Below are 26,904 nucleotides of genomic sequence, written 5' to 3'. Positions count from 1 at the left end.
TAGAAAAATATTCTTATGACCTTGTGAGATAGATGGATTTCCAAGACAAAAAGTGAAAATCACAAATCATTAAAAAAATTGATAGTTTGATTATATCTAAACTTAAATTTTCCTTCTATATGACTAAATATACCACAAAGTTCAAAGAAAAGCAATAATTTGGGAAAAAATATTTGCAACACTATTAAGAGATAAGAATTAATATTCAGAATGTATCAAGAGTAAGTACAGCAAATTACCAACATCAAGAATAAAACAATAGACATCACTAAGATCCTATAGGTGGTAAAACATTATAAACAATTTTATTCCATAAATTAAATAATTTAGATGAAATGGAGAAATATTTTGAAAGACGCAAACTGCTGAAGCTCACCCACGAAAAAAATATGTAACCTGAATACCCTTTGTCTTTGAAAGAAATTGAAGTCATGGTTACAAACCTTTCCACAAAGAAAGTTTGAGGCCCAGGTGGCTTTACTTGTGAATTCTACCAACTATTTAAAGGAGTAATGTTACCAATTCTACATAGTCTTTCAGAAAATAGAGGAGAGGGAACATCCACCTCATAGAAAGATCTAAAAAACTTACAAAAAAGCTACTACAACTGAAAAGTTGTGCAAGCTGGGGCTCCTGGGTGGCTCAGTTGGTTAAGCGTCCAACTCTTGCTTTTGGCTCAGGTCATGATCTCAGGGTTGTGAGATGGAGTGTCTTATCAGTCTCAGCACTCAGCAGAGAGTCTGCTAAAAATTCTCTCCTTCTCTGCCCCAGCCCCCATTCCGTAGCTCGCTCGCGTGCTCTCTCTCTCTCTCTCTCAAAAATCTAAAAGTTGTACAAGGAGGTGTAGATAGTTTAGCAAGGTGACAGGATGTGGTCCATATGTAAAAATCAGGTATTTCTATGTCCTAACAACAAACAATTGGAAATTAAAATGAAAATGTATGTAATTTCAGCAGATTACAAGCAAAGCCATAAGAATTTTATAATTAAATTGCCTGGGTGTAGTTCAGAACCTTGTCATTTACTAGATGTGTAATCTTAAGTAACATTTAAGATTTTTCTTTAAAAAAATGCATATCAGAAAAGTAATAGGAAGTTTACAAAAATGTTGTTAGGCAGTTCACAGATGAAAAGATGCTCCACTTTACTGGAGGGTCAGAGAAATGTAAATTGAAATGACATTAAGATATTGTTTAAAATCCATTAGATTGAGGGGGAAGGGATCCCTGGGTGGCGCAGCGGTTTGGCGCCTGCCTTTGGCCCAGGGCGTGATCCTGGAGACCCGGGATCAAATCCCACGTTGGGCTCCCTGCGTGGAGCCTGCTTCTCCCTCTGCCTGTGTCTCTGCCTCTCTCTCTCTCTCTCTCTCTCTCTCTCTCTCTGTGTGACTATCATGAATAAATAAATAAAATCTTAAAAAAAAGATTGAGGGGGAAGTTTAGGAAATTAAACTTCAAAAATATGAAGAAAAAAGAATTCGCTTATATCTAATAGAAGCATAAATTTATTCATCAACTGGATTGTTAATAGTGAGCAGGTTGGGCAGCCCCGGTGGTGCAGCCGGTTTAGCACTGCCTGCAGCCCAGGGCGTGATCCTGGAGACCCTGGATCAAGTCCCACATCGGGCTCCCTGCATGGAGCCCGCTTCTCCCTCTGCCTGTGTCTCTGCCTCTCTCTCTGTGTCTCTATGAATAAATAAATAAAATCTTTAAAAAAATAAATAAAATCTTTAAAAAAGAAAAAAAATAAAATATTTTAAAAAAAATAGGCAGGTTGAAAATGTGCATATTCTATGATACAGAAATTGTGCTTCTGTGTATTTATCATAGAATGGTTTTCAGATATTTTTGACTAACTCATTATAAGAAAAGTGTTTTACACTATGACACACATAGTACACACATCTGTGTACATAGCCATATACATAAAAAAATAAAGTTTTGTAAGATAATCCTTACCCTTTGTAGATGCATTGCTTTGTATTTTATAACATTTCACTTTAAAATGAAAAGAATGTTGATAAAGACACAGAAGAGTGATTTCATAATTCATAAGCAGGTCAAAACAGCTGGTAAAAGTAAAAAAAAAAAAAAACTTGGTAAGCTTAGTATTTGCCTTACTACTTGCCTGATGCATGTGTGCAAGGAGATGTGTATAAAAATTTCCATTTAGTTATAAGAAAACAATACAATTAAATACCTTCAGTAGGGGGATGTAAAATACCTGCAATTTTATGCTCAGGGAATGGAATGAATCAGGAGTTTTATATATTGAAGTCTCCACACTCTTGAACAAAATAATGTTGGTGAGTTTTTTCTAGACCAGAGTCATGTCATGATTAAATTCTTTAGTAAGCAACTGGAGTACTTGCTAATTGTAGAGATTCAAATATTTTTAAGCCATAGTTTCAGTCAAGATTGATACTCTGTGACAAGAAAATAGAGAAATCTCATTGTTATTCCCATTTATCCCTCTCTATAGGGTAAAAATTCTCTTGAAAAAGAGCTTTGCATCTTTGGAAACATTTAGACAACTTCTCAGCTGAGACCCTAGAGCTCTGTCATACAGAGCTTAGAAGAGATTACTTATTTATTGAAAAACGTCAAGGACAGATGTAGCCAAATTAGTATTAAAATAACTTCAGTCCAGACCCCACAGAACAATTGACTTTGAAGAGAATAGATTCTGATGGAATTGCTTTGCCTCAAAATATAATTTCAAGAAATGGAATGAAATAATTGTATAAAATGGGCAAAAAGTACTCAGCTCAGAGGAGAGTTTAATAAATGAATGATTTACCAAGATGTGGGCAGAGCTTCCAGAAACCACAGAAGAGGAGTCAGTATGCAGAAGAAAGGCCATTGATAACAGTGGACACAGGACAGCCTTCTGGGGCTCAGCGCAGGTGAGGAGTGGATCCAGAGAAGCAGACAGGAGTTACTCAACACTGGGAGGCACTTGAAAGTTGGCGAATATCTGTCACATCAGATCATTAGGGTTTTAAAATCATGGAGGAAGGATCCCTGGGTGGCGCAGCGCTTTGGCGCCTGCCTTTGGCCCAGGGCGCGATCCTGGAGACCTGGGATCGAATCCCACGTCAGGGCTCCCGGTGCATGGAGCCTGCTTCTCCCTCTGCCTGTGTCTCTGCCTCTCTCTCTCTCTCTGTGACTATCATAAATAAATAAAAATTAAAAAAAAAAATAAATAAATAAAAAATAAAATCATGGAGGTTAAGCTGTTCTTGCAGGTGGTGATACAACAGACTCATTTGCTTCCTAGAACCACTTTAATGATTATAGATGCATTTCATATTACCCGATGTTTCCTCTCCTGTTTGCTATTGCCGACGGCAAGCATCCATCTAATTTTGCAGCACGATCAAGTTATACGTTTATGGATATAAACGTTTATGGATACGTTTATGTAGAAAAAGAGGGACCGGAACATGTGTTACACTGCCTACAACTGGAGTGGGCTCTGCCACTCTTATATCCCCGACCCCCCCACCCCACCCCCCCGCCCACTAATTTCCTCAGTGAGCACTAAAGAAATACTGGTAATCTCAAGGGTGGCATCTCACCACATTGCTGATCCTTTTGGGGGCAATAAAGATTGTCATCAGCAAATAATTTAAAGCCTCATGTCTCCCCCAACCCCCGCACTAATCCTGATAACAAATAGAAAAACAGTGATCTGAAATGAACTGTTATGTCTATAACATGCCTGCCTCTAATGCAGCATAGATTGAAAAGCGTAATTCACAAGTTTATAAGGAAGAAAATTGGCAGAGAGCAGTAGTTCACTTTCAAGTAATCTTCCCAAATTACTTACTGTAATTAATTTTTCCATTATAGTTTCCTCTGAATAGACACTATAATGAAGGGAGAGGAGGAGAATGAAGAGTATTTTGCTTTTATGGGAAGAATGGCAACAGGAAAGACCAGTGGAAAGGAAATGCCAGTTCTACTAACCTTTCCATAAAGACTCCCAAGGTCCTTTTTGTTGCCATAAGTAATAGGGTGTCATGTTAGTTTCCTGTTGCTCTAACAAGTTACCGCAAACTTAGTGGCTTTAGATAACACAAGTATATTCTATGATAGTTCTGGAGGTCAGACTACAAAATAAGTCTTCAGGAACTAAAATGAAGATGTCAGCAGAGCTTGTTTCTTCTGAATTTTCCAGGGAGAACTCCATGCTTTGTCTCTTGCAGCTTGCAGAGGCCACAACAAACCTTGGGCCTGGCCTCATCACTGCAATCTCTGCTTCTGTGGCCATGGAGCCTACTACTTCTGATCTGCTTCTGCCTTAAAAGGGCCCACCTAGATAATTCAGGCTAATCTCCCCATATCAAGATCCTTACCTTAGTCACATCTGTAGAGTCTCTTTTGCCATAAAGGGTAACATTCACAGGTTCTGGGGATTAGAATGTGGATGTCTGGGGGCAACTATGTAGCTTATCACAGGTTTTAAGTGTGCGTTGTCAAGGGATCCCAAGTAGACAGGACTTGCTGGCTCAGTGTATGACTGTAAGTTTTCTAGAATAACCTCATCATTGCTGGAGAAACTAGACTCAGACCATGGCTAACACCTTCAAATGTACATTTATTGTTGACCTCACTGACCCCGTTGGCTAAGCCTGAAGTTTTTTACTTATTGTTTGAAAGAATGAACTGCTTACAAAAGTATTTAAATCTACTAAAACTTTCTTTATTTTATTTTTTTTCTACTAAAACTTTTTGAGTTTTATTTGTTGCTGTGTCTTATCAGTTTCCAGGAGTCTCTTATCAAAATCAATTCTATTGTTAGTTCTTTGTCATGTTTTATGTTTGTTATGTGCTCCTACTTTTGTTATGTGCTCTTAGGCATCCTATATTTTTTCCATTATAGTGCTTATTGTATAATTTAATAAATGGTGATGTCTTCTCTAGGCTGCTCATAGGCCATAAGCTCTATAAAAACAAGGCACATGACTTTCTTTTATTTTAACTAAACGCTCATTGTGCCAGCCCCTACATGTCCTAGGCATTCAAACATTTTTGAAGGTATACATGAATATCTCAACACTCCTCCACATCAACTCTATTGCTACACTGTATTCAAAAGCAAAAAAACTGTATCTTATTCGCTTAATAACTAAGAACTGACACAGTATTTGTGACGCAGTAGGAATTTAACATTTTAAACCAATGTCCAGACAGAAGACGGTCAAGATTAGCTTAACTGGTCTATCAAGTAATGTACTCCAAAGAGATCTTATTCCTCAAAATTAACTTGAGAAGGGGTTTAAGGATTACTTATCTGAGAAAGCTACTTGGAGGTAACCTGAAAGATCTTCATTCCACTTTAACCATCTTGCTACCTAACCTCACCATTTTGTACAAAATTAGAATTAGGACAAGAATACATTCAAGAGAGAAATAATCCCTTTTAACCAGGTCTGAGATGTCTATTGAAAATGGAAGTAAGCAAAGAAGGATTGATTATTAAATGATCTTTTTCACAAAATAAGAAATAAAAAGCATTGTTGAGGCTGTGGAGAAAAAGGAACTCCTGTGCATTGTTGGAAAAGCAAACTGGTATAGCCACTCTGGAAAACTGTATAGAGATTCTTCAAAAAATTAAAAACAGAAATGTTATATGATCCAGTAATTCCACTATTGAGAATTTTCCTAAAGAAAATGAAAATACTAACTGAAAAAGGTATATGCACCTCCATTTTTATTGGAGCATTATTTTTTAAAGATTTACTTATTTTAGAGAAAGAGAGACAGCAGGGGGAGGGGCAGAAGGAGAGAGAAAATTCTGAAACAGACTCCCCACTGAGGGCAGAGCCAGACGCAGGACACTGAGATAATGACCTGAGCCAAAATCATGAGTGGGCTGCTTAACCAACTGAGCCACCCAGGCACCCCTGAAGCATTTACAATAGCCAAGATATGGGAACAACCTAACTAGCCATCCATAGATGAATGGATAAAGAAGATGTGGTATATATATGGAATGGAACATTATTCAGTCATAAAAAAAGAATGAAATCTTGTCATTTGCAACAACTGGGATGTATGTAGAAGGTATTTTGATAAGTGAAGTAAGTCAGAGAAAAACAAATATAGGATTTTACTTATATATGGAATCTAGGAAACAAAAAACAAAAACAACCCCATAAATACATAGAACAAACTGATGATTGACAGAGGGGAAGGGGTAGCAGGGTGGGTAAAAGGGGAAAAGAGTGGGAAGGACAGGCTTTCAGTTATGGCAGGAATAAGGCATGGGGTTGTAAAGTGCAGCATAGAGAATATAGCCAATGGTATTGTAAAAAAAATAATAATAATCTTGTCCATGTACTTACAGACTTTTACCAAAATACCATTCATCCTACTGAGTTACAGAATAAATGGGTTTGGTGATTTCTTTTTAACTGAGACATTTCCCTGCCCCCAGAGAGAGGCAATGTATTATCTAAATTCCTAAATTAAGGAATTTTTGGCACAACCATCAATGTTGTAACATTCAGGTCTCCTAAAATAATTCATCTAATGGGAACATGTAAAAAGTTCAGAAATGGTGTCAGTTTGACTCCAGGCATTTGAGGGATCAGCATATTCAGAAAAAAATATTAGGAATTGGATCAATGTCTAGATTTTTGTTTCCTGGGTAACTGAGAAGCTGGCTCTTGTATGTTGACTAATATATAAGTCACCTTTGATTTATCAGGGGAATGCTTTGTCAGAGGAATGAATACATACCTGAAAACAACTGGAAGTAAACCCTAAGGGAGATGTTGAACAATAAATAATTGCCTTTATTTCTCCAGTCTGCCACATCCCAGAAGACGCTATTCATTAATTTATAAGTAGCTGCCCAAACATCTTCAAGCAGAGACAAATTTCTCACAGTGAAAGAATTTATTATCTTCCCAGTCCAGTCCACCTGGAGAAGGATGAGGCTTGATAAGGAGGTGGCTGATAAGGAGAAGGGGGAACAGATCTAGGGAGGCAGCTGAGAATTTGGGGAAAACGTTTTTCAAGGAGAGAAGTTTGTGTTGGTTTTGTCTTGTAGAACAAAGTGTTTGAGTTAAGCACAACAGTAGAATCAAGTTTAGGCGACAAGGTGTCATAAAATGGCATCTAGTGAGGAACGGACTGGCTACCTGGGCTTTGTGTGTCTCAGTTTCCTTTCAAGCATTTCAAACCATCTCAGATAGCTCCAAGTTTATCCTAGGATGCTGTGCACAGAACATCAAAAGATTTCCTTAACTAGTTTCTAGTATTTCAAAGATTATTTCAGGAGGAAAAAAAATCACATTTATTTATTCATGAAATATTTTGAGTATTTACTATGTGCTGCATTCTATTCTGGGTTTCCAAGTTAAAAGAGATAACACGTATTGAGCATCATTTTAAAAATTTATATTCCTTGGCACATCTAATCCTCAGAAAGAAAACTATGGAATATATGCTGTTGATTCCATTTTATGAATGAGAAAACAAGCTTAATTGGAATTAAGTAACTTTCCCATCATGCAACTCATCATTAGCAAAGCCTGGATCATCAGACTTCACTTCTTAAGTGACTGCTATACTGTGAATTCTTGCAGGTTCTTGATTTTAGCCAGGCTGTTCAATGATAATGTTATTGGCAGTGGGGATGGTAACTGCCACGCATCAAGTGCCCTGTGCCATGTCACCATGTTAAATGTACTTCTCAGAACGACTCCATTAGGGAGGCTTATAATCCCTCCTCTGTTGGTGAAAATAATAAATTTAGAGTCATTCAGTAACTTTCTCAAGGACACAGCTAGGTAGTGATGCTAGGTCTAGATCCCCTTTGTCTCTTGCCAAGGTCCATGCACTTAATTACCCCTTCTGGCCTGCCTCCTGTGAAAGAGGTAATTGAAGGAAAGGGGGACACATCTCCTTCAAAGACTGTTTCCAGACAAGTTTCCGGGCAAGAACAGTAATATGAGAAGAACAGACACTGGTGGAATCCTTATGAAATCAAGACGCAGACTTTGTATGTATGGGTATGTGTGTGTAGTTGATATACAATGTTACGTTAGTTTCAGGTATAAAACTTAGTGATTTGACAAGTTTACTCATTATATGCTGTGCTTACCACAAGTATAGCTACCATATGTCCCATTATATTGCTATTACAATATCACTGACTGAATTCCTTATGTTCTGCTTTTAATTCCTGTGATGTTCATTCCATAACTGGAGGTCTGCATCTCTTTCTCCCCTTTACCCATTTTGCCCAACCCTCTGTCAATCACCAGTTTGTTCTTTGTAGTTCTAATTGTTTTTTTGTTTATTCATTATTTTTAAATTTATTTTATTTACTTTTTATTTTTGAGAGAGAGAGAGAGAGCACGAGCAGGGAAGAGCAGAGAAGGGAGAGAGAGAGAATCCCAAGCAGGCTTCATGCTCAATGCAGAACTGGATGCAGGGCTCAATCTCCCAACCCTGAGATCATGACCTGAGTCAAAATCAAGAGTTGGATGCTTAACCAACTGAGCCACCCAGGAACCCTATTCATTATTTTTCTAGATCACATTTATGAGTGACATTATGGTATTTGTAGTGTGACTTATTTCACTTAACATAATACCCTCTAGGCTCATCCATGTCTCAAACGACAGGACCTCATCCTTCTTTATGGCTGTGTAATATTATACTGTATATATACAACACATTTTCTTTATTCATTTATCTACTGATGGACACTTAGTTTGATACCATATCTTGGCTATTGGAAATAATGCTGCAGTGAACATAGGGGTGCATATATCACTTTGAATTAGTAAATACCCAATAGTGAAATTATTGGATCATATAGTATTTCTCTGCTTAGTTTTGTGAGAACCTCCTTATTGTCTTCCATGGTGGCCGCACCAATGTACATTCTCACCAACAGTGCACAAGTGCTCCCTGTTCTCTATATCCTCACCAACACCTGTTGTTTCTTGTCTTCTTGATTCTAGACCAAGGCTCAGACATTTTGATTGGGCTCCTGCTGGCAGGCCATTTTAAGAGAGATTCTAATTAGTATATTTTAGAACCATTGAGATTTTTTTTTCTTCAGAATTAAATGAGTTGAGGAATTCATTTGTCAATAATATGAATTGGAAAGCTTGTCAAAATTCAGACTCCTTATTAATGGATCAAATCCAGTTATGATCTTGTAGAGGAGATGGAAAAGTTCTCCATGTCTCTAGGGTGCCCTTTGGGATTACTTTCATTATTCACTCTAGGGCTACTATTAACCTGCCATTCCACCAAGTACTTTCAAGAAAGATTGTGGCTTACTGTGTGCCAGTCACTATAATAGACTTGTCATTGTCAACAATCAATGAGGGTTGCTGAAGCAGTTAGCCTTCCCAGAGTCTTTGACCTACATGGGGTGTGGGAGGGGTTGCTTTACAGCAAAGGTGCTTTACAGCCTGCGGAGACATTATAGTCTCTGGGATCCAAGTTTGGGAAAGCTAGAAATAGAAATGGATTTCTTTTTTCAAAGAAGAGTTTCTTGAGAAGTAAGATCTATGGCTGAGACTTCTACTGGTGATTTCAAGGGAAGTCTAAGTCATATAGCTTCTAAGCTACCCCTCAATGTATGCCAATAATTAAAATTAATTAACAGACTAAACCCTGTCATCTGGGGAAGAGAAGCTTGCTGCTAATAGCAAAGGGAAACAAACATTTTCTCTTATAAATACATTTCCCCTTATCAGATTAGCCAGGATACAAAGCCCAGAGCAAACCAACCAGGCCTTCCCAACTGCCACCACTTTTTTCTCCCACATTTTTCATTAAACATTTTTATTTGATATTTAATAAATTTTAGCTTTGTAGTAGTTCAAAATATTCCCAAAAGATATTTCAAGTACTTTTTATAGTCTTCACAATATCACATGAATGTGGTTTTAGAATCAGGGGGACTTACTCTCATTTTCTTCTTTAACATGAAATGCTGATAATGCCATTTTTTATTATAAGTCTGTTATGCTGATTACTACACAATATGCATGTAAAATTCCAACTGCCAAGTAGGAGGGCTTCAATAAATGGTACCACTGAGGAACTGCCAAGGATTTTAAAACAAGGACTTAATACACACATTTTTAAAAAACAACAAAAAAAGGTGAACTCTCATAGTGCCATATTTTTTCCAAAAATGTCATTGATAAAAAATGTTTCAAGAAAACATATCTTCATCTGATCCACTTTATTTGCCAACTAATCATGTAGCTGAGGAGATAAAATTTTTGTAAAGCTATTTCCCTCTTCTTTATTGTACTTGAAGATCTGCATTTCCCATAGAAGAATGCCTGGAAGCTGCCTCCCTTTTCTCCCCCACCCATTTTTCTGGGGGAGGAGGTTGGGAGGAGGAAATAGCCTCCAGGTGGGGTGGGAGGGGTGGAAGGATTTTTTAAAAATCACTTCCTCTAGCCCTGCTCAACAGATCTTCGTTCTTCCCCTTTTGGACCCAGCTTGGAGGGGTAAGTGTGAGAGAGGTCATTGGGAAGGGTGTGTGTGTGTGTGTGTGTTGTTTCATCTAAACCTCTACCAGGGACCTGGGGAGATGAAGCCAGGATCCCTGGTTGCACCAAGATCTGGGCCACAGGGGAGAGAGAATGATCCTTGAGGATTCTTTGGATGTGCTCAGTGTTGTGCCCAAGATTGCGAATCCGAGAAACCACCAAGGAGCCGACACCGATGCAAACACAAGAGGGTTTATTTACAAGCTCGAGCTTGGGTCCAAGTATACCCGACACAGCGGAGCAGGGACTTGGACCCTGAAGTGGGTTTCAGCTTAGTTTTAAGGGCTGGTCTAGGGGACCTCCAGAAGGGGTGGAGGAATTTCTCAAGTTCTGTTTACCTTCTGATATGGGGCTTTCAAGAGCTTTGAGCTCTGCTCTCATTCTATTAGGGGCTTCCTGCCCCTGGCTTGGGCTCTGTTCTTATTCTAATATGGGGCTTTTCAGGGCGTTAAGCTGTAAGCTGTTTTCTTCCTGTAACTGAATAACGTAAACTTCAGCTCTTATTCACAGGGGCCTGGGATGGTTGTACTTGTGCTAACAATGAACTTAAAGTGGAATGGCCTTAATTTTCTTGGCCTCCACATTTCCCCCTCTCAGAGGAACCTAAGGAAGGACCCAATCCTGGGTCCAGGTTGCTCTCAGAGTGAGCCAGGGGGAATGATTAAACCAGGATTCCAACCAACCTTGTTGCTGTTCTCGCTCCCATTTTCATTTCAGTGGAGAAGCAACATCCTGCGCTTAAGGCAGCACATACCCCACCCCCACCCTTTGTTGTAAGAAGACTAAATCTAATCCCCTTCTATTTTGAAGGACAACCTCAGACTAGGGAGTCTTGGAGGTGGGAAATAAGTGAGAACGGTGCAGTCTTAGCTTTAGGGGATTGTCCTTGTCCAGTTGACTTTTCCATTCTGGAACAAAGTCCTTGAGAACGGCGTGTGGGTCAGCTGGCTGGACGGACGTAGGTGTAGTGGACCCAGGGAGTAATCCCGTCGACCTTGAGAGTGGTGGGAGTGGTCAGGATCACGATGTAAGGTCCCTTCTGGCGAGGTTGAAATGTCTGGTGTTTGTATCTCCACACGTACACCCAGTCACCTGGCCGATATCGATGGGGGCCCGGGGGTGGCCCAGTCTCGTAGAGGGCCTTCAGCTTAGGCCACACCTGCTCATGGGTTCGTTGTAACATTTGGAGGGAGAAAAGAAGTTGGTGATCATCAAATTCAGCAAGCACCTCAGGTTTTAAATTGGGGATAATAGGTGGAGGAAGACCAAACATGATCTCGTAGGGAGTCAGTCCCATCTTATATGGGGAATTCCTCACCCTATATAGGGCGAAGGGGAGGAGAGTCACCCAGTCCCCGCCAGTCTCCAGGGCTAATTTAGTTAAGATCTCCTTTAATGTTCTGTTCGTCCTCTCTACCTGTCCTGAGCTCTGGGGCCTATACACACAATGTAATTTCCAATCTGCCCCAAGTATTTGTGCCACTCCCTGAGACGAATCCTGGGCCGTTGTCTGATCCAATTTTAACAGGAAGACCATACCTCGGTAAGATGTCTTCCAGCAGTTTCTTGGTCACAGTCTGTGCCGTTTCATGTTTGGTGGGAAATGCCTCTGTCCATCCTGAAAAAGTATCTACAAACACTAGTAAATACCTGTATCCGTATTTTCCAGGTTTTACCTCAGTGAAGTCCACTTCCCAGTAGGCTCCTGGGCGGTCCCCTCGGAGCCGGGTGCCCAGGTAAGATCCATGGGCGGTGGCATTAGTTAACTGGCATGCGTGGCAGCTCACCACAATCTGCTCGATCTTTGCTCGAGAGTCTTTAATAGTGATCTTTGCATGTTGTATGAGGTCTTCCATCTTCCGTGTCCCCATGTGAGTGCTCCGATGCATTTGGGATAGGGCTCGCCGTCCTAGTTCCTCTGGCAGGATGGTGCTGGAGTCTGTGGCCCTCTCCCAGCCATGCAAGCACTGGGTCATAGGCAAGCATTTGATCCACTGTAAGTCCGCATCAGTATAGTTGGGGGTGTCAGGCAGGGTCGCAGGGTTGGTGCCCCTGATCAGGTCTCCATTTCCATGGTTACAGCTGCCCCCACATATCTGATTCCTTCTTGGATGAAACTGCTGCCGTCCATGTACCAGGTGGTGTCCGCGTTCGGCAGTGGCTGGTCCTGGAGATCAGCTCTGATTCCGTGCACCTGTGCCAAAATTTCTTGACAGTCATGCAGACGGGGGTCCCAGTCTGGGTTAGGGAGATGAGAGGCATGGGGTATTGGCAGCCCCTGACAGGGTCTGCCCCCGTCTTTAGTTCTATGTATGTGGCCAGTCGGTGCCGGGCCAGCCCAGTTCCCCCAGCTTCTGCCCATGCTTGGGGAAATTCCTGCAGCCAACGGTCAGTGTCAGTCATTGGGGCTGAGGGTGGAGAGAGATTTGTCTTCTAAACTCAGGACAAGCACCTGAATAGGGTGCCCGCCCTAGTTTAGGACTTTTGCCCCTTCGGGGTGGAAGCAAATTTGTGCCCCCATCTTGGTGAGCAAATCCCAACCTAACAACGGGTAGGGACACTCAGGGATGACCATGAAGGAGTGGGATACCCGGCCCGTGCCGAGAGCCACAGTTCTTCGGGTAGTCCATGAATACTGTTTGGTGCCCGTGGCCCCTTGCACCCATGAAGTCTTGTTTGCCAATTTCCCTTGGGGCTATAATAAAACCGAATGTTGTGCCCCAGGGTCCACTAGGAATTCAACAGGTTGCCCCTCCACTTTAAGAGTTACCCTGGGCTCGGGGAGGGGTACCGAACCCCGAATCCCCTAATCGTCCCAAGTTCTCCATTTGCAAGATCTTGGCAGGGGCCTTAGATCTTTTGTTAGGGCAGTTTTTCACCCAGTGGCCCTCTTCTTTGCAATAAGCACATTGGTTTTTGTTCAGCTTAGGGCACTCCCGACGGGGACCAGGGCCATCCTCCTTACCTGTCCCTGAAGCCAGCTTCTTGAGGTGCCTCTGTCTTTCCTGTGGGTCGTCTATGGTTGTGGCCAGCAGGATCTTGGCCAGGTTTCGGGTCTCCCAGTCACTTAGTTTGGTTTGTTGCTCTTCCGGACTCTTTCTATTATTACAGACTCTTTTGCTACTATTACTAAGTCCTGCAAGCTCTTCTCTCCTAGTCTCTCTACTCTTTGCAATTTCTTTTTAATGTCCGGAGCGGCCTGGTTTACAAAAGCCATGATAATTGCGGCCTTTGTTTCCGGGGCTTCTGGGTTCACAGCGATGTACTCTTTATGACTCTCTCTAAGAAGGCTGCTGGACTCTCATCCTTGCCCTGTCTCACATCATACACCTTGGCTAGATTGGTAGGCTCGCACGCGGCAGCCTGGAGACCTGCCCCTAGAGTCTGGCCGTGGACCCGAGTCTCTCCTTACCTTCAGCCGAGTTGTGCGCTTTGGGGGGTAAAAAGGGTTTTAGCCAAGGAGGGGAATTCTGGATCATGTCCTGCCAGGCCAGGATGTTGGGCACCAGGTCAGGGTGGCCGTCCGGTTTGTCCCTGAGGATCATGGCCTTAACCTGTAGGATAATAGGTAGGTGGGAAGTTCCTTCTTGGGGCCTTTCCACATCAAAGGTTGGCCATTCTGATATGCAAAAAATTTGAAATCTCCCTCTTCTTATGTAAACAGTTATGACAGTTAACAAAGACACAGTAACACAGACAAATGCACACAGTTAACAAGGACATAGTAACACAGACAAACGTTCCAGTGCGGCCGTGGAGACAAAACAGACACAGTAACCCGAAGGGCTGGCAGCCGGCCCTCCTTACAGATGAGGACCTCCTTCCTCCTTACAGACGAGGACCCCGTCCTCCAGGCGGGGGCAAGGGACGTCTCCTCAAGACCCCCGGTCGATGGCCCGCCAGCGCATCCGCCTAAGCCAATGCCGACCCAATACAGATTGGAATTCCTACAGGTAAAAGTACAGTTTAGAGCTCTCAGAAAATATGCGCGCAAAAGGTGGGAAAAGTTGAGTGCACTCACCACGCGTGAAACCCTCCGGATGGGGTCCTGGGGGTTTCTTGGATCCCGGACAAGCCCCCAAATGTTGTGCCCAAGATTGTGAATCCAAGAAACCACCGAGGAGCTGACACCGATGCAAACACAAGAGGGTTTATTTACAAGCTCGAGCTTGGGTCCAAGTATACCCGACACAGCGGAGCAGAGACTTGGACCCTGAAGTGGGTTTCAGCTTAGTTTTAAGGGCTGGTCTAGGGGACCTCCAGAAGGGGTGGAGGAATTTCTCAAGTTCTGTTTACCTTCTGATATGGGGCTTTCAAGAGCTTTGAGCTCTGCTCTCATTCTATTAGGGGCTTCCTGCCCCTGGCTTGGGCTCTGTTCTTATTCTAATATGGGGCTTTCCAGGGCATTAAGCTGTAAGCTGTTTTCTTCCTGTAACTGCATAACGTAAACTTCAGCTCTTATTCACAGGGGCCTGGGATGGTTGTACTTGTGCTAATGCTGAACTTAAAGTGGAATGGCCTTAATTTTCTCTGCCTCCACACTCAGGAAGAGTGTGCTCTGAGTAAGATCTGAATTTAAATCATAAAAACCAATTCACTTTTTGCTCCTTTTTAGGTTGTTTTTTTATCCATCCTGGTTGGTAGAATTCTTTGCTTATCATTTAAATTATAAAGCTTTGCTTGGGTGTGGGATGCCTGGGCGGCTCAGTGGCTTAAACGGCTACCTTTGGTGCAGGTTGTGATCCGGGGTTCTGGGATCCAGTCCCACATCAGGCTCCCTGTGGGGAGGGGAGCCTACTTCTCTCTCTGCCTGTGTTTCTGCCTCTCTCTTTGTGTCTCTCATGAATGAATAAATAAAATCTTAAAAAAAAAAAAAAAGGGTTGCTTGGGCATGTCTAAATAATCTTGGCTCTTCACTTACATTGTAGGGAACACACGAGTCTTTTATTCCCTCCCTGGATTCAGGTATTGTTTCACTGGATGAAGGCTTCCATTTTTTATTTAATTATTGATTCTGTTGTACTCTGATCTCTTCTGAAGGTACACCAGTTTTCTGCATTGGGTTTCCATCTTCTTTCCTTCATATCCATCACTTTCTCATCATTTTAATATTTTTGTCTTTCTTCTTTGCTATTATAGTAGAGATTTTTCAAACTTGTTCACATGATTAATTTGACTTTCAGGAACACAGATTCTTCTCTTTCTATTTTTAATTCTGTTTTAAATTCACTTCTGGTAATTGTTATATTTCTTATACTCCTTTAACTCAGTTTAGACAGATCCCTCTTTGTTGCTTTTGAAGATCATCATTCATTAATCAATTCTACATTTTCTTGAATTTTGTACACACCATGAAAACAGAAACTTTCTAAATCTTATTTCTTTTTTTATTTTATTTTTTTTAAATTTTTAAAAAATTTTTATTTATTTATGATAGTCACAGAGAGAGAGAGAGAGAGAGGCAGAGACATAGGCAGAGGGAGAAGCAGGCTCCATGCACCAGGAGCCCGATGTGGGATTCGATCCCGGGTTTCCAGGATCGCGCCCTGGGCCAAAGGCAGGCGCCAAACCGCTGCGCCACCCAGGGATCCCTTATTTATTTTTTTAAAAAAAGATTTTATTTATTCAGGAGAGACACACACAGAGAGAGAGGCAGACACAGGCAGAGGGAGAAGCATGCTCCATGCAGGGAGCCTGATGTGGGACTCGATCCCAGGACTCCAGAATCATGCCTTGGGCCAAAGGCAGGTGCTAAACTGCTGAGCCACCCAGGGATCTCCTAAATCTTCATAAAGAAGATTTATGTAAAAGATTTATAGTAAATCCTCCCATAAGTATTCTCATTCTCCATGTCTTGAATGATGCTTTTCCTTCATGTTTTTATATTGTATAATATTTGCACAATTCTTTGTTCATTTTTAGCTCACCAATGAACCAAAGGGTCAAATCTAGTCATGATGCTTTCCAGCAAATTCGTTGGATCCTTATTGGATCCCCTCACCTGGATAGTATTAGAATTTTGCTCCCTGGATTTTAACTTTGGGAGATGGCTAATCAAAGTTTACCTACTAATTCACTGTACCATGACTTTTGGGAGGGGTAACAAATGGAGCTGCATGGTATTCCAGCAAGGGAACTTTGTCTCCTCCAGGCCGGGTGAAGGCTCTGAACCAGGGTCTGGTTTGATGAATTTCATTTTCTGCTTATCTTGACTGCCATCACAGTTGGTCATGTGGCTATATTTAGATTCCTTGTAGGATATTCTCTTGGCTTTAAAAGGATCAGTGTCTGGTTTGGCTTCCTCTCATCTAGGGGCTTCCAAAGCAATAGCTGGGAACTGGGAACCAGAGAGGTGAAGCCTCTCTCCTTTGCTCAGTATCCTACTTTCTCCTTCCAAATTAGGGAATATTAAAAGGTTTTGGAAGAACCTATACTTACCTACTATACTATAACATATCGAGCCTTACCCTATCAATGCAGGGAATTGGTTCTTGGTGTCTTCCCATTGGTGTCTATCTGTAGTTTTTGACATATCAATAGTATCACTCCTTAGTTTCAATGTGAATCTGAAAACAAACATATTTTCTTTTCTCATTGGCCATTTCAGTTGATTTGGGGGTGAACGTAGAGGAGTGATTTTGATGCCTGGGCTTATTTTGCCATTTGATTGGAAGTGGGCTGTCCTTCAGGGTCCTTAAAACTTAATTATCTCTGTTCTGCTATCACCTTTCTTACTACCATCAGGGGGATTTATTTATAGATACAGATGTTATTTTACTCACAAACTTAAAAACTCTCCATTGTTCCCCATTATCTATAGGACAAAATTCATTTGCGTCTTCACGTTAGGCTCAGCCATTACCTGAACACTACTGACTTCTAGGGTCTCAAATCTTCTCACTTTCCTCCTTTCTCCAGCAACAACAAACTGCTTCCAGTCTCTTAAGTACCTTATATTGCAAATATATGCACATAAATTTTCTTAAAATATTGACTTAAGCCAACTTTCTGCTAGGCATTATGCTGGACCCTGGGAAAACAGTCTTTCTGAGAAATTCTACCTTCAAGGATCTTATAAGATTGATTGAGGAGGAAGACAAATGTATCATTAATTACAATCCAGTTTTGATAACTAGTGTCCTGTAGGTTAGTAGGAAGCATACAGAGAATGCTTTAGGAAAATTGTTATGTTTCCAGATTTTATTTTTTGATTGAGATACAATTCACATGCCATAAATTCCACTCTTTAAAAATGTAGGATTCAGAAGGGGTTTTTTAAAGCATATTCACGAAGTATGTAATCATCACCACTAATTCCAGAATATTTTCATCACCCTTAAAAGAAACATTGTACCCATTATCAATCACTCCCCATTCCTGCCTGCCCCATCCACTGCCAATTACTAATTTACTTTCTGTCTGTATGGATTTGCTTAATTATAGATACTCCATGACTCCTTTTGTATCTGGCTTCTTTCCCCTAGTGGGTTTTCAAGGTTCTTTCATATTGGAGCATGTATGTGACAGCATTTAATTCATTTTCATTGCCAAATAATATTCCACTTTGCCATTGCCAATTTTTATCCATTAAAAATAATATACCACATTTTATTTATTCATTTATCAGTCAGTGAATAATTGGGTTGTTTGTCCTTGTTGGCTATTATGAATAATGCAGCTATGAGCATTCATGGACAAATTTTTATGTGAACATTAAGTTTTCACTTATCTTGGATATATATATAGGAATGGAATTGTGGGATATATGACAACTTTAAATTTTTAAAAGATTTTATTTATTTATTTGATGGAGCACAAGCAAGGGGAGCAACAGGCAGAGGGAAAGGGAGAAACAGGCTCCCCCCAGAGTAGGGAGCCAATGTGGGGATTGATCCCAGGACCCTAATATTGTGACCTAAGCTGAAGGCAGATACTAATCGACAGAGCCATCCAGGCACCCCTCTAACTCTACATTTTTGAAGTACTGCCTGGGTGGTTTTGTCAGAAGAGCATGTGACTTGTCCTCAGGGTTTTGAGTTTGAGTCCCATGTTGGGGGTAGACATTACTAAAATTTAAAAATAAATAAATACATTTTTTAGGTATTGCAAAATTGTTTCCAAGTGTGGTTGCACCATGTCACACTCCCACCAGCAGTGTATGAGAGTTCTATCTTCACATCCTACTTGTTATTGTCTGTCTTTTTCATTAAAGCCATCCTAGTAGATATGAAAAAGCATCTCATTGTGGTCTTGATTTGCATATTCCTATTGATTAATAATGTTGAGCATCTTTTCATGTGCTTATTGACTTATTTGTATGTCTTTGTTGAAATGTATATTCAGATCCTTTGCCTATTTATTTTTTATTTATTTTATTTTTTTAAAGATTCTATTTATTTATTCATGAGAGACAGAGAGAGAGAGAGAGAGAGAGAGAGAGAGGCAGAGACACAGGCAGAGGAAGAAGCAGGCTCCATGCAGGGAGCCCGACATGGGACTTGACCTTGGGTCTCCAGGATCAGGCCTGGGCTGAAGGCAGCGCTAAACCACTGAGCCACCTGGGCTGCCCTGCCTATTTCTTAGATGTCCTTTTTCCAGTAGTCTTTCCTGCCTTGTCGAATATTAGTTGACCATAGAGTTGAAGGCCCATTTCTGGATCCTCTATTCTGTTCCATTGATCTGTGTGTCTGTTTTTGTGCCAGGACCACACTGTCTTGATGATCACAGCTCTGTAGTACAACTTGAAATCCGGCATTGTGATGCCCCCAGCTCTGGTTTTCTTTTTCAATATTCCCCTGGCTATTCGGGGTCTTTTCTGATTCCACACAAATCTTAAGATGATTTGTTCCAACTCTCTGAAAAATCCCACTTCGTCATGGTGAATAATCTTCTTAATGTACTATTGGATCCTATTGGCTAGTATCTTGTTGAGAATTTTTGCATCTGTGTTCATCAGGGATATTGGTCTATAATTCTCCTTTTTGGTGGGGTCTTTGTCTGGTTTTGGAATTAAGGTGATGCTGGCCTCATAGAACGAATTTGGAAGTACTCCATCCCTTTCTATCTTTCGAAACAGCTTTAGTAGAATAGGTATGGTTTCTTCTTTAAACGTTTGATAGAATTACCCTGGGAAGCCATCTGGCCCTGGACTTTTGTGTTGTGGAAGGTTTTTGATGACTGCTTCAATTTCCTCCCTGGTTATCAGCCTGTTCAGGTTTTCTATATCTTCCTGTTCCAGTTTTGGCAGTTTGCAGTTTTCCAGAAATGCGTCCATTTCTTCTAGATTTCCTACTTTATTGGCATATAGCTGCTCATAATATGTTTTTAAAATCGTTTGTATTTTCTTGGTATTGGTTGTGATCTCTCCTTTTTCAGTCGTGATTTTATTAATTTGAGTCTTTTCTCTTTTGCTTTTAATAAGGCTGGCTAATGGTTTATCTATCTTATTAATTTTTTCAAAGAACAAACTCCTGGTTTTGTTGATCTGTTCCACAGTTCTTCTGGTCTCTATTTCATTGAGTTCTGCTTGAATCTTTATTAGCTCTTCTTCTGCTTGGTATAGGCTTTATTTGCTGTTCTTTCTCCAGTACCTTTAGGTGCAAGGTTAGCTTGTGTATTTGAGTTTTTTCCAATTTTTTGAAGGATGCTTGTATTGTGATGTATTTCCCTCTTAGGACTGCTTTTACTTTATCCCAAAGATTTTGAACAGTTGTATCTTCATTCTCATTAGTTTCCATGAATCTTTTTAATTCTTCTCTAATTTCCTGGTTGACCCTTTCATCTTTTAGCAGGAAGCTCTTTAACCTCCACGTATTTGAGTTTCTTCCAAATTTCTTCTTGTGATTGAGTTCAAATTTCAAAGCATTATGGTCTGAAAATATGCAGGGGACAATCCCAGTCTTTTGGTATTGGTTGAGACCTGATTTGTGACCCAGTATGTGGTCTATTCTGAAGAAAATTCCATGTGCACTTGAGAAGAATGTGTATTCACTTGCGTTTGGATGTAAAGTTCTGTAAATATCTGTGAAATTCATCAGCTCCAGTGTATCATTTAAAGCTCATGTTTCTTTGGAGATGTTGTGCTTAGAAGATCTGTCATTTGCAGAAGTGCTGTGTTGAGGTCTCCCAGTATTAGTGTATTATTATCTAAGTATGTTTTTACTTTGGTTATTAATTAATTGATATACTTGGCAGCTCTCACATTAGGGGCATAAATATTCATGATTGTTAGATCCTCTTGTTGGATAGATCCTTTAAGTATTATATAGTGTCCCTCTTTATCTCTTACTACAGTCTTTGGGATAAGCTTTAATTTATCTGATATGAGGATTGCTACCCGCCCCCCCTCCAGCTTTCTTTTGATGATCATTTGAATGGTAAATGGTTCTCCAGCCTTTCATTTTCAGGCTGTAGGTGTCCTTAGGTCTAAAATGAGTCTCTTGTAGACAGCAAATTGATGGATCTTGCTTTTGTATCCAGTATGAAACCCTGTGTCTTTTGATGGGATCATTAAGCCCATTCACATTCAGAGTTACTATTGAAAGATATGAAATTTAGTGTCATCATAATACCTATCCAGTCCCTTTTTTGTGGATTGTTTACTTGGACTTCCTCTTTCTTTTCCAGAATCCTTATTAATATTCTTGCAGAGCTTTGGTAGTCACATATTCTTTCAGTGTCTGCCTATCTTGGAAGCTCTTTATCTCTCCTTCTATTCTGAATGAGAACCTTGCTGGATATAGTATTCTTGGCTTCAGGTTCTTCTCATTTAGTGCCCTGAATATATCCTGCTAGCCCTTTCTGGCCTGCCAGGTCTCTGTGGAGAGGTCTGCTGTTAATCTGATATTTCTCCCAGATAAGTTAGGGATCTCTTGTCTTTCGCTAGCTTAAGGATTTTCTCTTTATCTTTGGAATTTGCAAGTTTCACTATTAAATGTCGAGGTGTTGAATGGTTTTTATTGATTTTAGGGGGGACCTCTCTATCTCCTGGATCTGAATACCTGTTTCCCTCCCCATATTAGGGAAGTTCTCAGCTATGATTTGTTCAAATATGCTTTCTGGTCCTCTGTCCCTCTCGGCATCCTCTGGAACCCCAATTAAACATAGATTTTTCCTTCTGAGGCTGTCATTTATTTCCCTTAACCTTTCCTCATGGTCTTTTAATTGTTTTTCTCTTTTTTCCCTCTGCTTCCTTCCTTTCTATCTACTTGTCTTCTATGTCACTCACTCTTTCTTCTACCTCATTGACCCTCGTCATTAGGACCTCCAGTTTGGATTGCATCTCATTTAATTGATTTTTTATTTCAGCCTGATTAGATCTAAATTCTGCAGTCATGAAGTCTCTTGAATCCTTTATGCTTTTTTCCAGAGCCACCAGTAGCTTTATAATTGTGCTTCTGAATTGGATTTCTGACATTGAATTGTAATCCAAATTCTGTAACTCTGTGGCAGAGAGTACTGTTTCTGATTCTTTATTTTGTGGTGAGTTCTTCTTTCTAGTCATTTTGATCAGTGCAGAGTGGCTAAAAAGGAGTTGTACTTGTTAGAAGCACAAACTCTTCTCTCTGTAGCATTCCAGCTGTTCTCTCTTTAAATCTCAGGTCGAATTCACAGGTTTTTCAGGATGATTTGAAAGTTATCTAGGTAAGTTGGTGGGGACAGTTGACTTGGGGACCCTACTCCTCCACCATCTTGCCCCACCCCTGTGTTTTCCTTTTCCTTTTAGCACATCATATATGTCATTCCACTACTTCCTGGCCTCCATGGTTTCTGATGAGAAATCAGTAGTTAATTTTATTGAGAATCTTTTGTATATGATTCATCACACTCTTCTCTTGAGTTTTTCAAGATTCTTTGTCTTTCAACAGTTTATGATGTGTGTAGGTGTGAACCTCTGAGTTTTTGCTACTTGGAATTTATTAGGCTTCTTGGATATGTAGAATAATATTTCATCACATTTAGGAATTCCTCAAATATTCTTCCTGCCCTCTCTTCTCTCCTCTTCTTCTGGGATTCCTATAATGAGTTTGTTGGTATACTTAATTATTTCCCACAAGTCCCTGAGGTTCTGTTGATTTTTATTCTTTTTTTACTTCCATTCATCAGGCTGGAAAATTGCAACTGACCTATCTTAAAGTTTGCTGATTCTTTCTTCTTTCTGTTCAAATCTGATATTGATCTCATTTAGTGAATTTTTTCATTTGTTATTATACATTTAAACTCCCGAATTTCCACTTGGTTCCTTTTTTTTTATTTTTTAAGATTTTATTTTATTTATTCATAGAAAGAGAGAGAGAGAGAGGCAGAGACACAGGCAGAGGGAGAAGCAGGCACCACACAGAGAGCCTGACGTGGGACTTGATCCTGGGTCTCCAGGATCACGCCCTGGGCTGCAGGAGGCGCTAAACCACTGCGCCACTGGGGCTGCCCTCCACTTGGTTCCTTTACATAAATTCTCTTTATTGATATTCTCTATTTGATGAGAAATTGTTTGTATACTTTCCTTTAGTTCTTTAGAAGTGGTTCCCTTAGTTCTCTCAACATATTTAAGATCGTGGTCTTAAAGTATTTGTCCAGTAAATCCAATGTCTAGGCTCCCTCATGGACAGTTTCTATTAATTGCTTTTTGGTGTGTGTGTATGCTGCATCATTTCTTTTTTCTTTGAATGTTTCATAATTTTTTGTTGAAAACTAGACATCTTAAATATATAACATGACAAATGTGTAAATCAGCTTCCTCCCTTCCCTGGTTGTTGTTGTTTCTACTTATTATGGTTATTTTGTTTATTTACTGATTTTTCTGGCCTAATTCTTTAGTCTGTGTTCTATGTTATATGTGGCCCTTGAAGTCTCTGCTCATTTAGCTCAGTGGTTAGCCAGTGATTAGACAGAGATTTCCTTAACCACCTGGAACCAATATGATTCCCAGTCTTTGTTAGGGGACTCTGTTGTGTGTTGGAGGTATGCCTTCAACAAACAGCCCAGCAGCCTATAACTTTGCCTTAGCTTTAACATCCTGCGGTGGAAAGCCTCAAGTCACCCAGAGTTGAGAGCATAGAGCCTTTGCAAGTCTGTTCTGAGCATTTTCACAGTCCATGGGAATGTGCACAATCCTGTGTGTAGGCATAGCCTTTCAGATTTCCAGAAATACATAGAAGCTTTCCAAAGCCTTTATGAACGAACATCTCATTCCCCAGCTCTTCTTTTTAAGTTCTTGGTTGGTCCATTGTTTGCCGCAAATATTATTCATCTCTTCAGGTAGCCACAAAGTTAAACAATTGATTATAATTGTTTTGACAAATGTACTTAGGAACAAGTCTGTTTGTACTGGAAAAATCCAGAGTCAGGTCAAATATAGACAGCAAATGAGGTCAGGTATAGACAGCAAGGACAGGAACTAGTAGCCTGATGAAATAATAATTCTCTGGGAATGAGGCTTTGGAGGAACTCCACCCGTGTTCTGTTTCCTCTGGTGGCTACCAGCCTGCTAGTCTTCACCATGAGTCTGGGCTATTGATTTTCAAGGCTACTATTGAGTTGGTGGGTGAAATAGAGGAAAAGTTAAAACAGCACAGAATTCTTTCTTCTTACCAAATTCAGCAGTTTTTCTACCATAAATCCTGCCCAGATTGCTGCAAGGCTTTGATTAATTTACTGTTTTCCGAGAAAGTTGATTCTGTCCACGGATGCCAATTTTCTCATTATTTTTATGGAGGAGAGAATTTTATTTTTATTTTTATTTATTTATGATAGTCACACACACACAGAGAGAGAGAGAGAGAGGCAGAGACACAGGCAGAGGGAGAAGCAGGCCCCATGCACCGGGAGCCCGACATGGGATTCGATCCCGGGTCTCCAGGATCGTGCCCTGGGCCAAAGGCAGGCGCTAAACCGCTGCGCCACCCAGGGATCCTGGAGGAGAGAATTTTTGAAGGTCTTTACTCTGCCGTTTTCACTGACATCACTTGCTTCCATGCTTTTGAAGCTGCATTTTCTTTTCATAAGTATTTTTCTCTTCCTAAACCTTCATGAATCATTTTCACCTTTAAGGGTCAGTCTAAATGTTCCTTCTTCAATGAAGTTTTTCCCTAACCTGCTGGGCAACATTGCTTTTATTTACTTTAGCAACATTAATGGTCTTGTATCCATTTATCACTGTTGTACTCATTATCATCCTGTGTTACAATTCAGTGTTTGTGTTTCTCTCATCATTAAAATAAGTCCTTTTCATTTCTCTTCCATGAGTTTGCTACTTTTCATTGTGGTGCCATGTTTAACATAAAGAAGAATGTTGTCAGTGTTCTACAGCTTAACCTAAATGAACGCAGCTATTGTAAAGACTTTACTTAAGACTCTGAGGTAGGAAATGCAGAATTTACTTATCAAGAGATTAAAATGAAGTTATTGATAGATCCTCAAATCACAAATTTGTCACTTAATGTATTTTTCTGTCTACTTTACTTATCAGTCTTTCAAGAAGTAGTTGGATTTTATGCAATTCAGAGTTATAAACTATGAAGAATAATTGCTTTGTCCCCAGCTTGTGAAGAAAAATGTTATAATTTCCCAGTAATTACAGCCATAATTTGCTATATCTTTAACTCATCTCAATTAACCTGAAATATTTATAATAGATATTTTCGTTTAGGAAACTTCCAGAGATTGTTAATCAAAAGAAGTTATGGTGAACTATACTAGGCACTCAAGCTGGGGTACAAAAATTGCAGATGTGGTTGATCTATATGCTGTTTCCTTTATGTCCTTGTTGATAGGGCTTTTGTATGATTTATTTGTTGTCTGATGTCATTCAACATTTCCCTTTATCTTAGATCACTGTAGTCTCATTTAATGATTGAGGTATAGTTAGATTGAGCTGGAAAGCTGAGGATTTATATAATCTTTCTGTTAATTGGATATTGAAGAGGAAACCAGAATCTAAGCAGCTCATGGTACCGAGAGTCCAAGAGTCCTTGGATGTCTCCAGTGCTGATGACTGGCCACTTGATATTGTAATAAGGCAAGAATTTACAGAGAAACAAGATGACTATTTGAAATAAAACCACATGAGCTGGGGATAAAGGCTTAGTCTTTACTTGCTGGTTGTTCTGGTTGTTTGTGACTGATGGGGGTTGTCATGGTAATGGGAGAGAAGGAATTGGGAGGCTTCTACTAAGTGCAAACGATGGTGGGACAGGATTGAGTGTGAAAGAGCACATACCCATCTCAATGTAATTCTGAGAATTTGCCATGTTAGTTGAGGCCTCAAGGAAAAGGGTTAGCTAGGCAATGAATCAAGGGGAACTGGATCCAGCAGAGGGTATTATCTGAGCTACAAGTAACACATCATTTTAAAAAAGTCATAATGTGAATATTTTTTCTGATTATATAAATGATGTGTGCTTATAGAAAATATATTTTATATGGGAAAGTATTAAAAAATTACCTGAAATCTCACTTCCTTGAGATAACTACTATGATAATATATGTTGTTTTATCTGGTAAACTGCAGCTGAAAGCTTCTTTCTTTTTTTGTTTCTTCCCAACCTGTCTCTGCCTTCTCCCCCTCTTTCCCCCACTTGTGAGCCATTTTATCCCATCTCTTAACTAATAACTGTATCTGCGTGTTTCCATACTTTTTCAGGTTATTATACATATCATAATACATTATATATTATATAGTAACCTGGAAAAATATGTATGTGTGTGTGTGTGTGTATATAAGGTACATACATACATATATATGAGGGTAGTGTGTATACACACACACACACACACATATATATCAGCATCTGAGGTTAATGTATATATATACATTGGTTTGGGGTAGGTTCCAAGCATCTATGTTTTTCAGAAGCTCCACAGATGATTTAGCTAATGTCGAGAACCACTAAATCCTAATCATTTTCAAATAGTTGCACATTGTCATATGATGTGGATGGTCATATTTTATTCAACTACCATCGATAGGCAGTCCTTTTGTCTCCATCATAAATAATGCTATAATATACATTCTTGGACTTATATTCTAGGTCACTTGTAGAATGGAAATAATGATAGCACTTACCTTTGCTGGGTTGTCATGTAGATAAAGTGGCTTAATATTTGTAAAATATTTAAAATAGTACCTGACATGAAATGTGTTTAATATATGTCAACTATTAATATTGATGGCATCATCATTGTTACTTGTATCTGGTATTTTTTTATATATGATTATTTTGGGGGGTTGAATTCTGAAGAGTGAGATTTCTGGGACATATTTTAAAAATTTTGATATATATTGTCAGAAAACTTTCCAAAATATAATAATGATTCATACTTATACTGACAGTGTTTCAAAAACATTTTTTAAAGATTTTATT

At 39.9% G+C, this 26,904-nt stretch overlaps 1 protein-coding gene across 1 annotated transcript in view; it reads left to right on the top strand.

Annotated features, from left to right (window-relative positions):
- Positions 1-10,427: 10,427 nt before the first annotated feature.
- Positions 10,428-26,904, top strand: part of MAB21L3 (mab-21 like 3) — a 53,653-nt gene continuing 37,176 nt past the window's right edge. The window contains exons 1-3 of the mRNA XM_072769644.1: positions 10,428-10,501; positions 12,213-12,279; positions 14,378-14,496. Of these exons, the coding sequence (XP_072625745.1) occupies positions 14,464-14,496 (33 nt within the window). The 5' untranslated portion in view covers positions 10,428-10,501; positions 12,213-12,279; positions 14,378-14,463. The remainder of the gene's footprint in view (positions 10,502-12,212; positions 12,280-14,377; positions 14,497-26,904) is intronic.

Source organism: Canis lupus, chromosome 12, assembly GCF_048164855.1.
Source record: "Canis lupus baileyi chromosome 12, mCanLup2.hap1, whole genome shotgun sequence".
NCBI lineage: Eukaryota > Metazoa > Chordata > Mammalia > Carnivora > Canidae > Canis > Canis lupus.
Note: the sequence above shows the minus strand (reverse complement) of the source record. Positions and strands in the feature narration are given on the sequence as shown.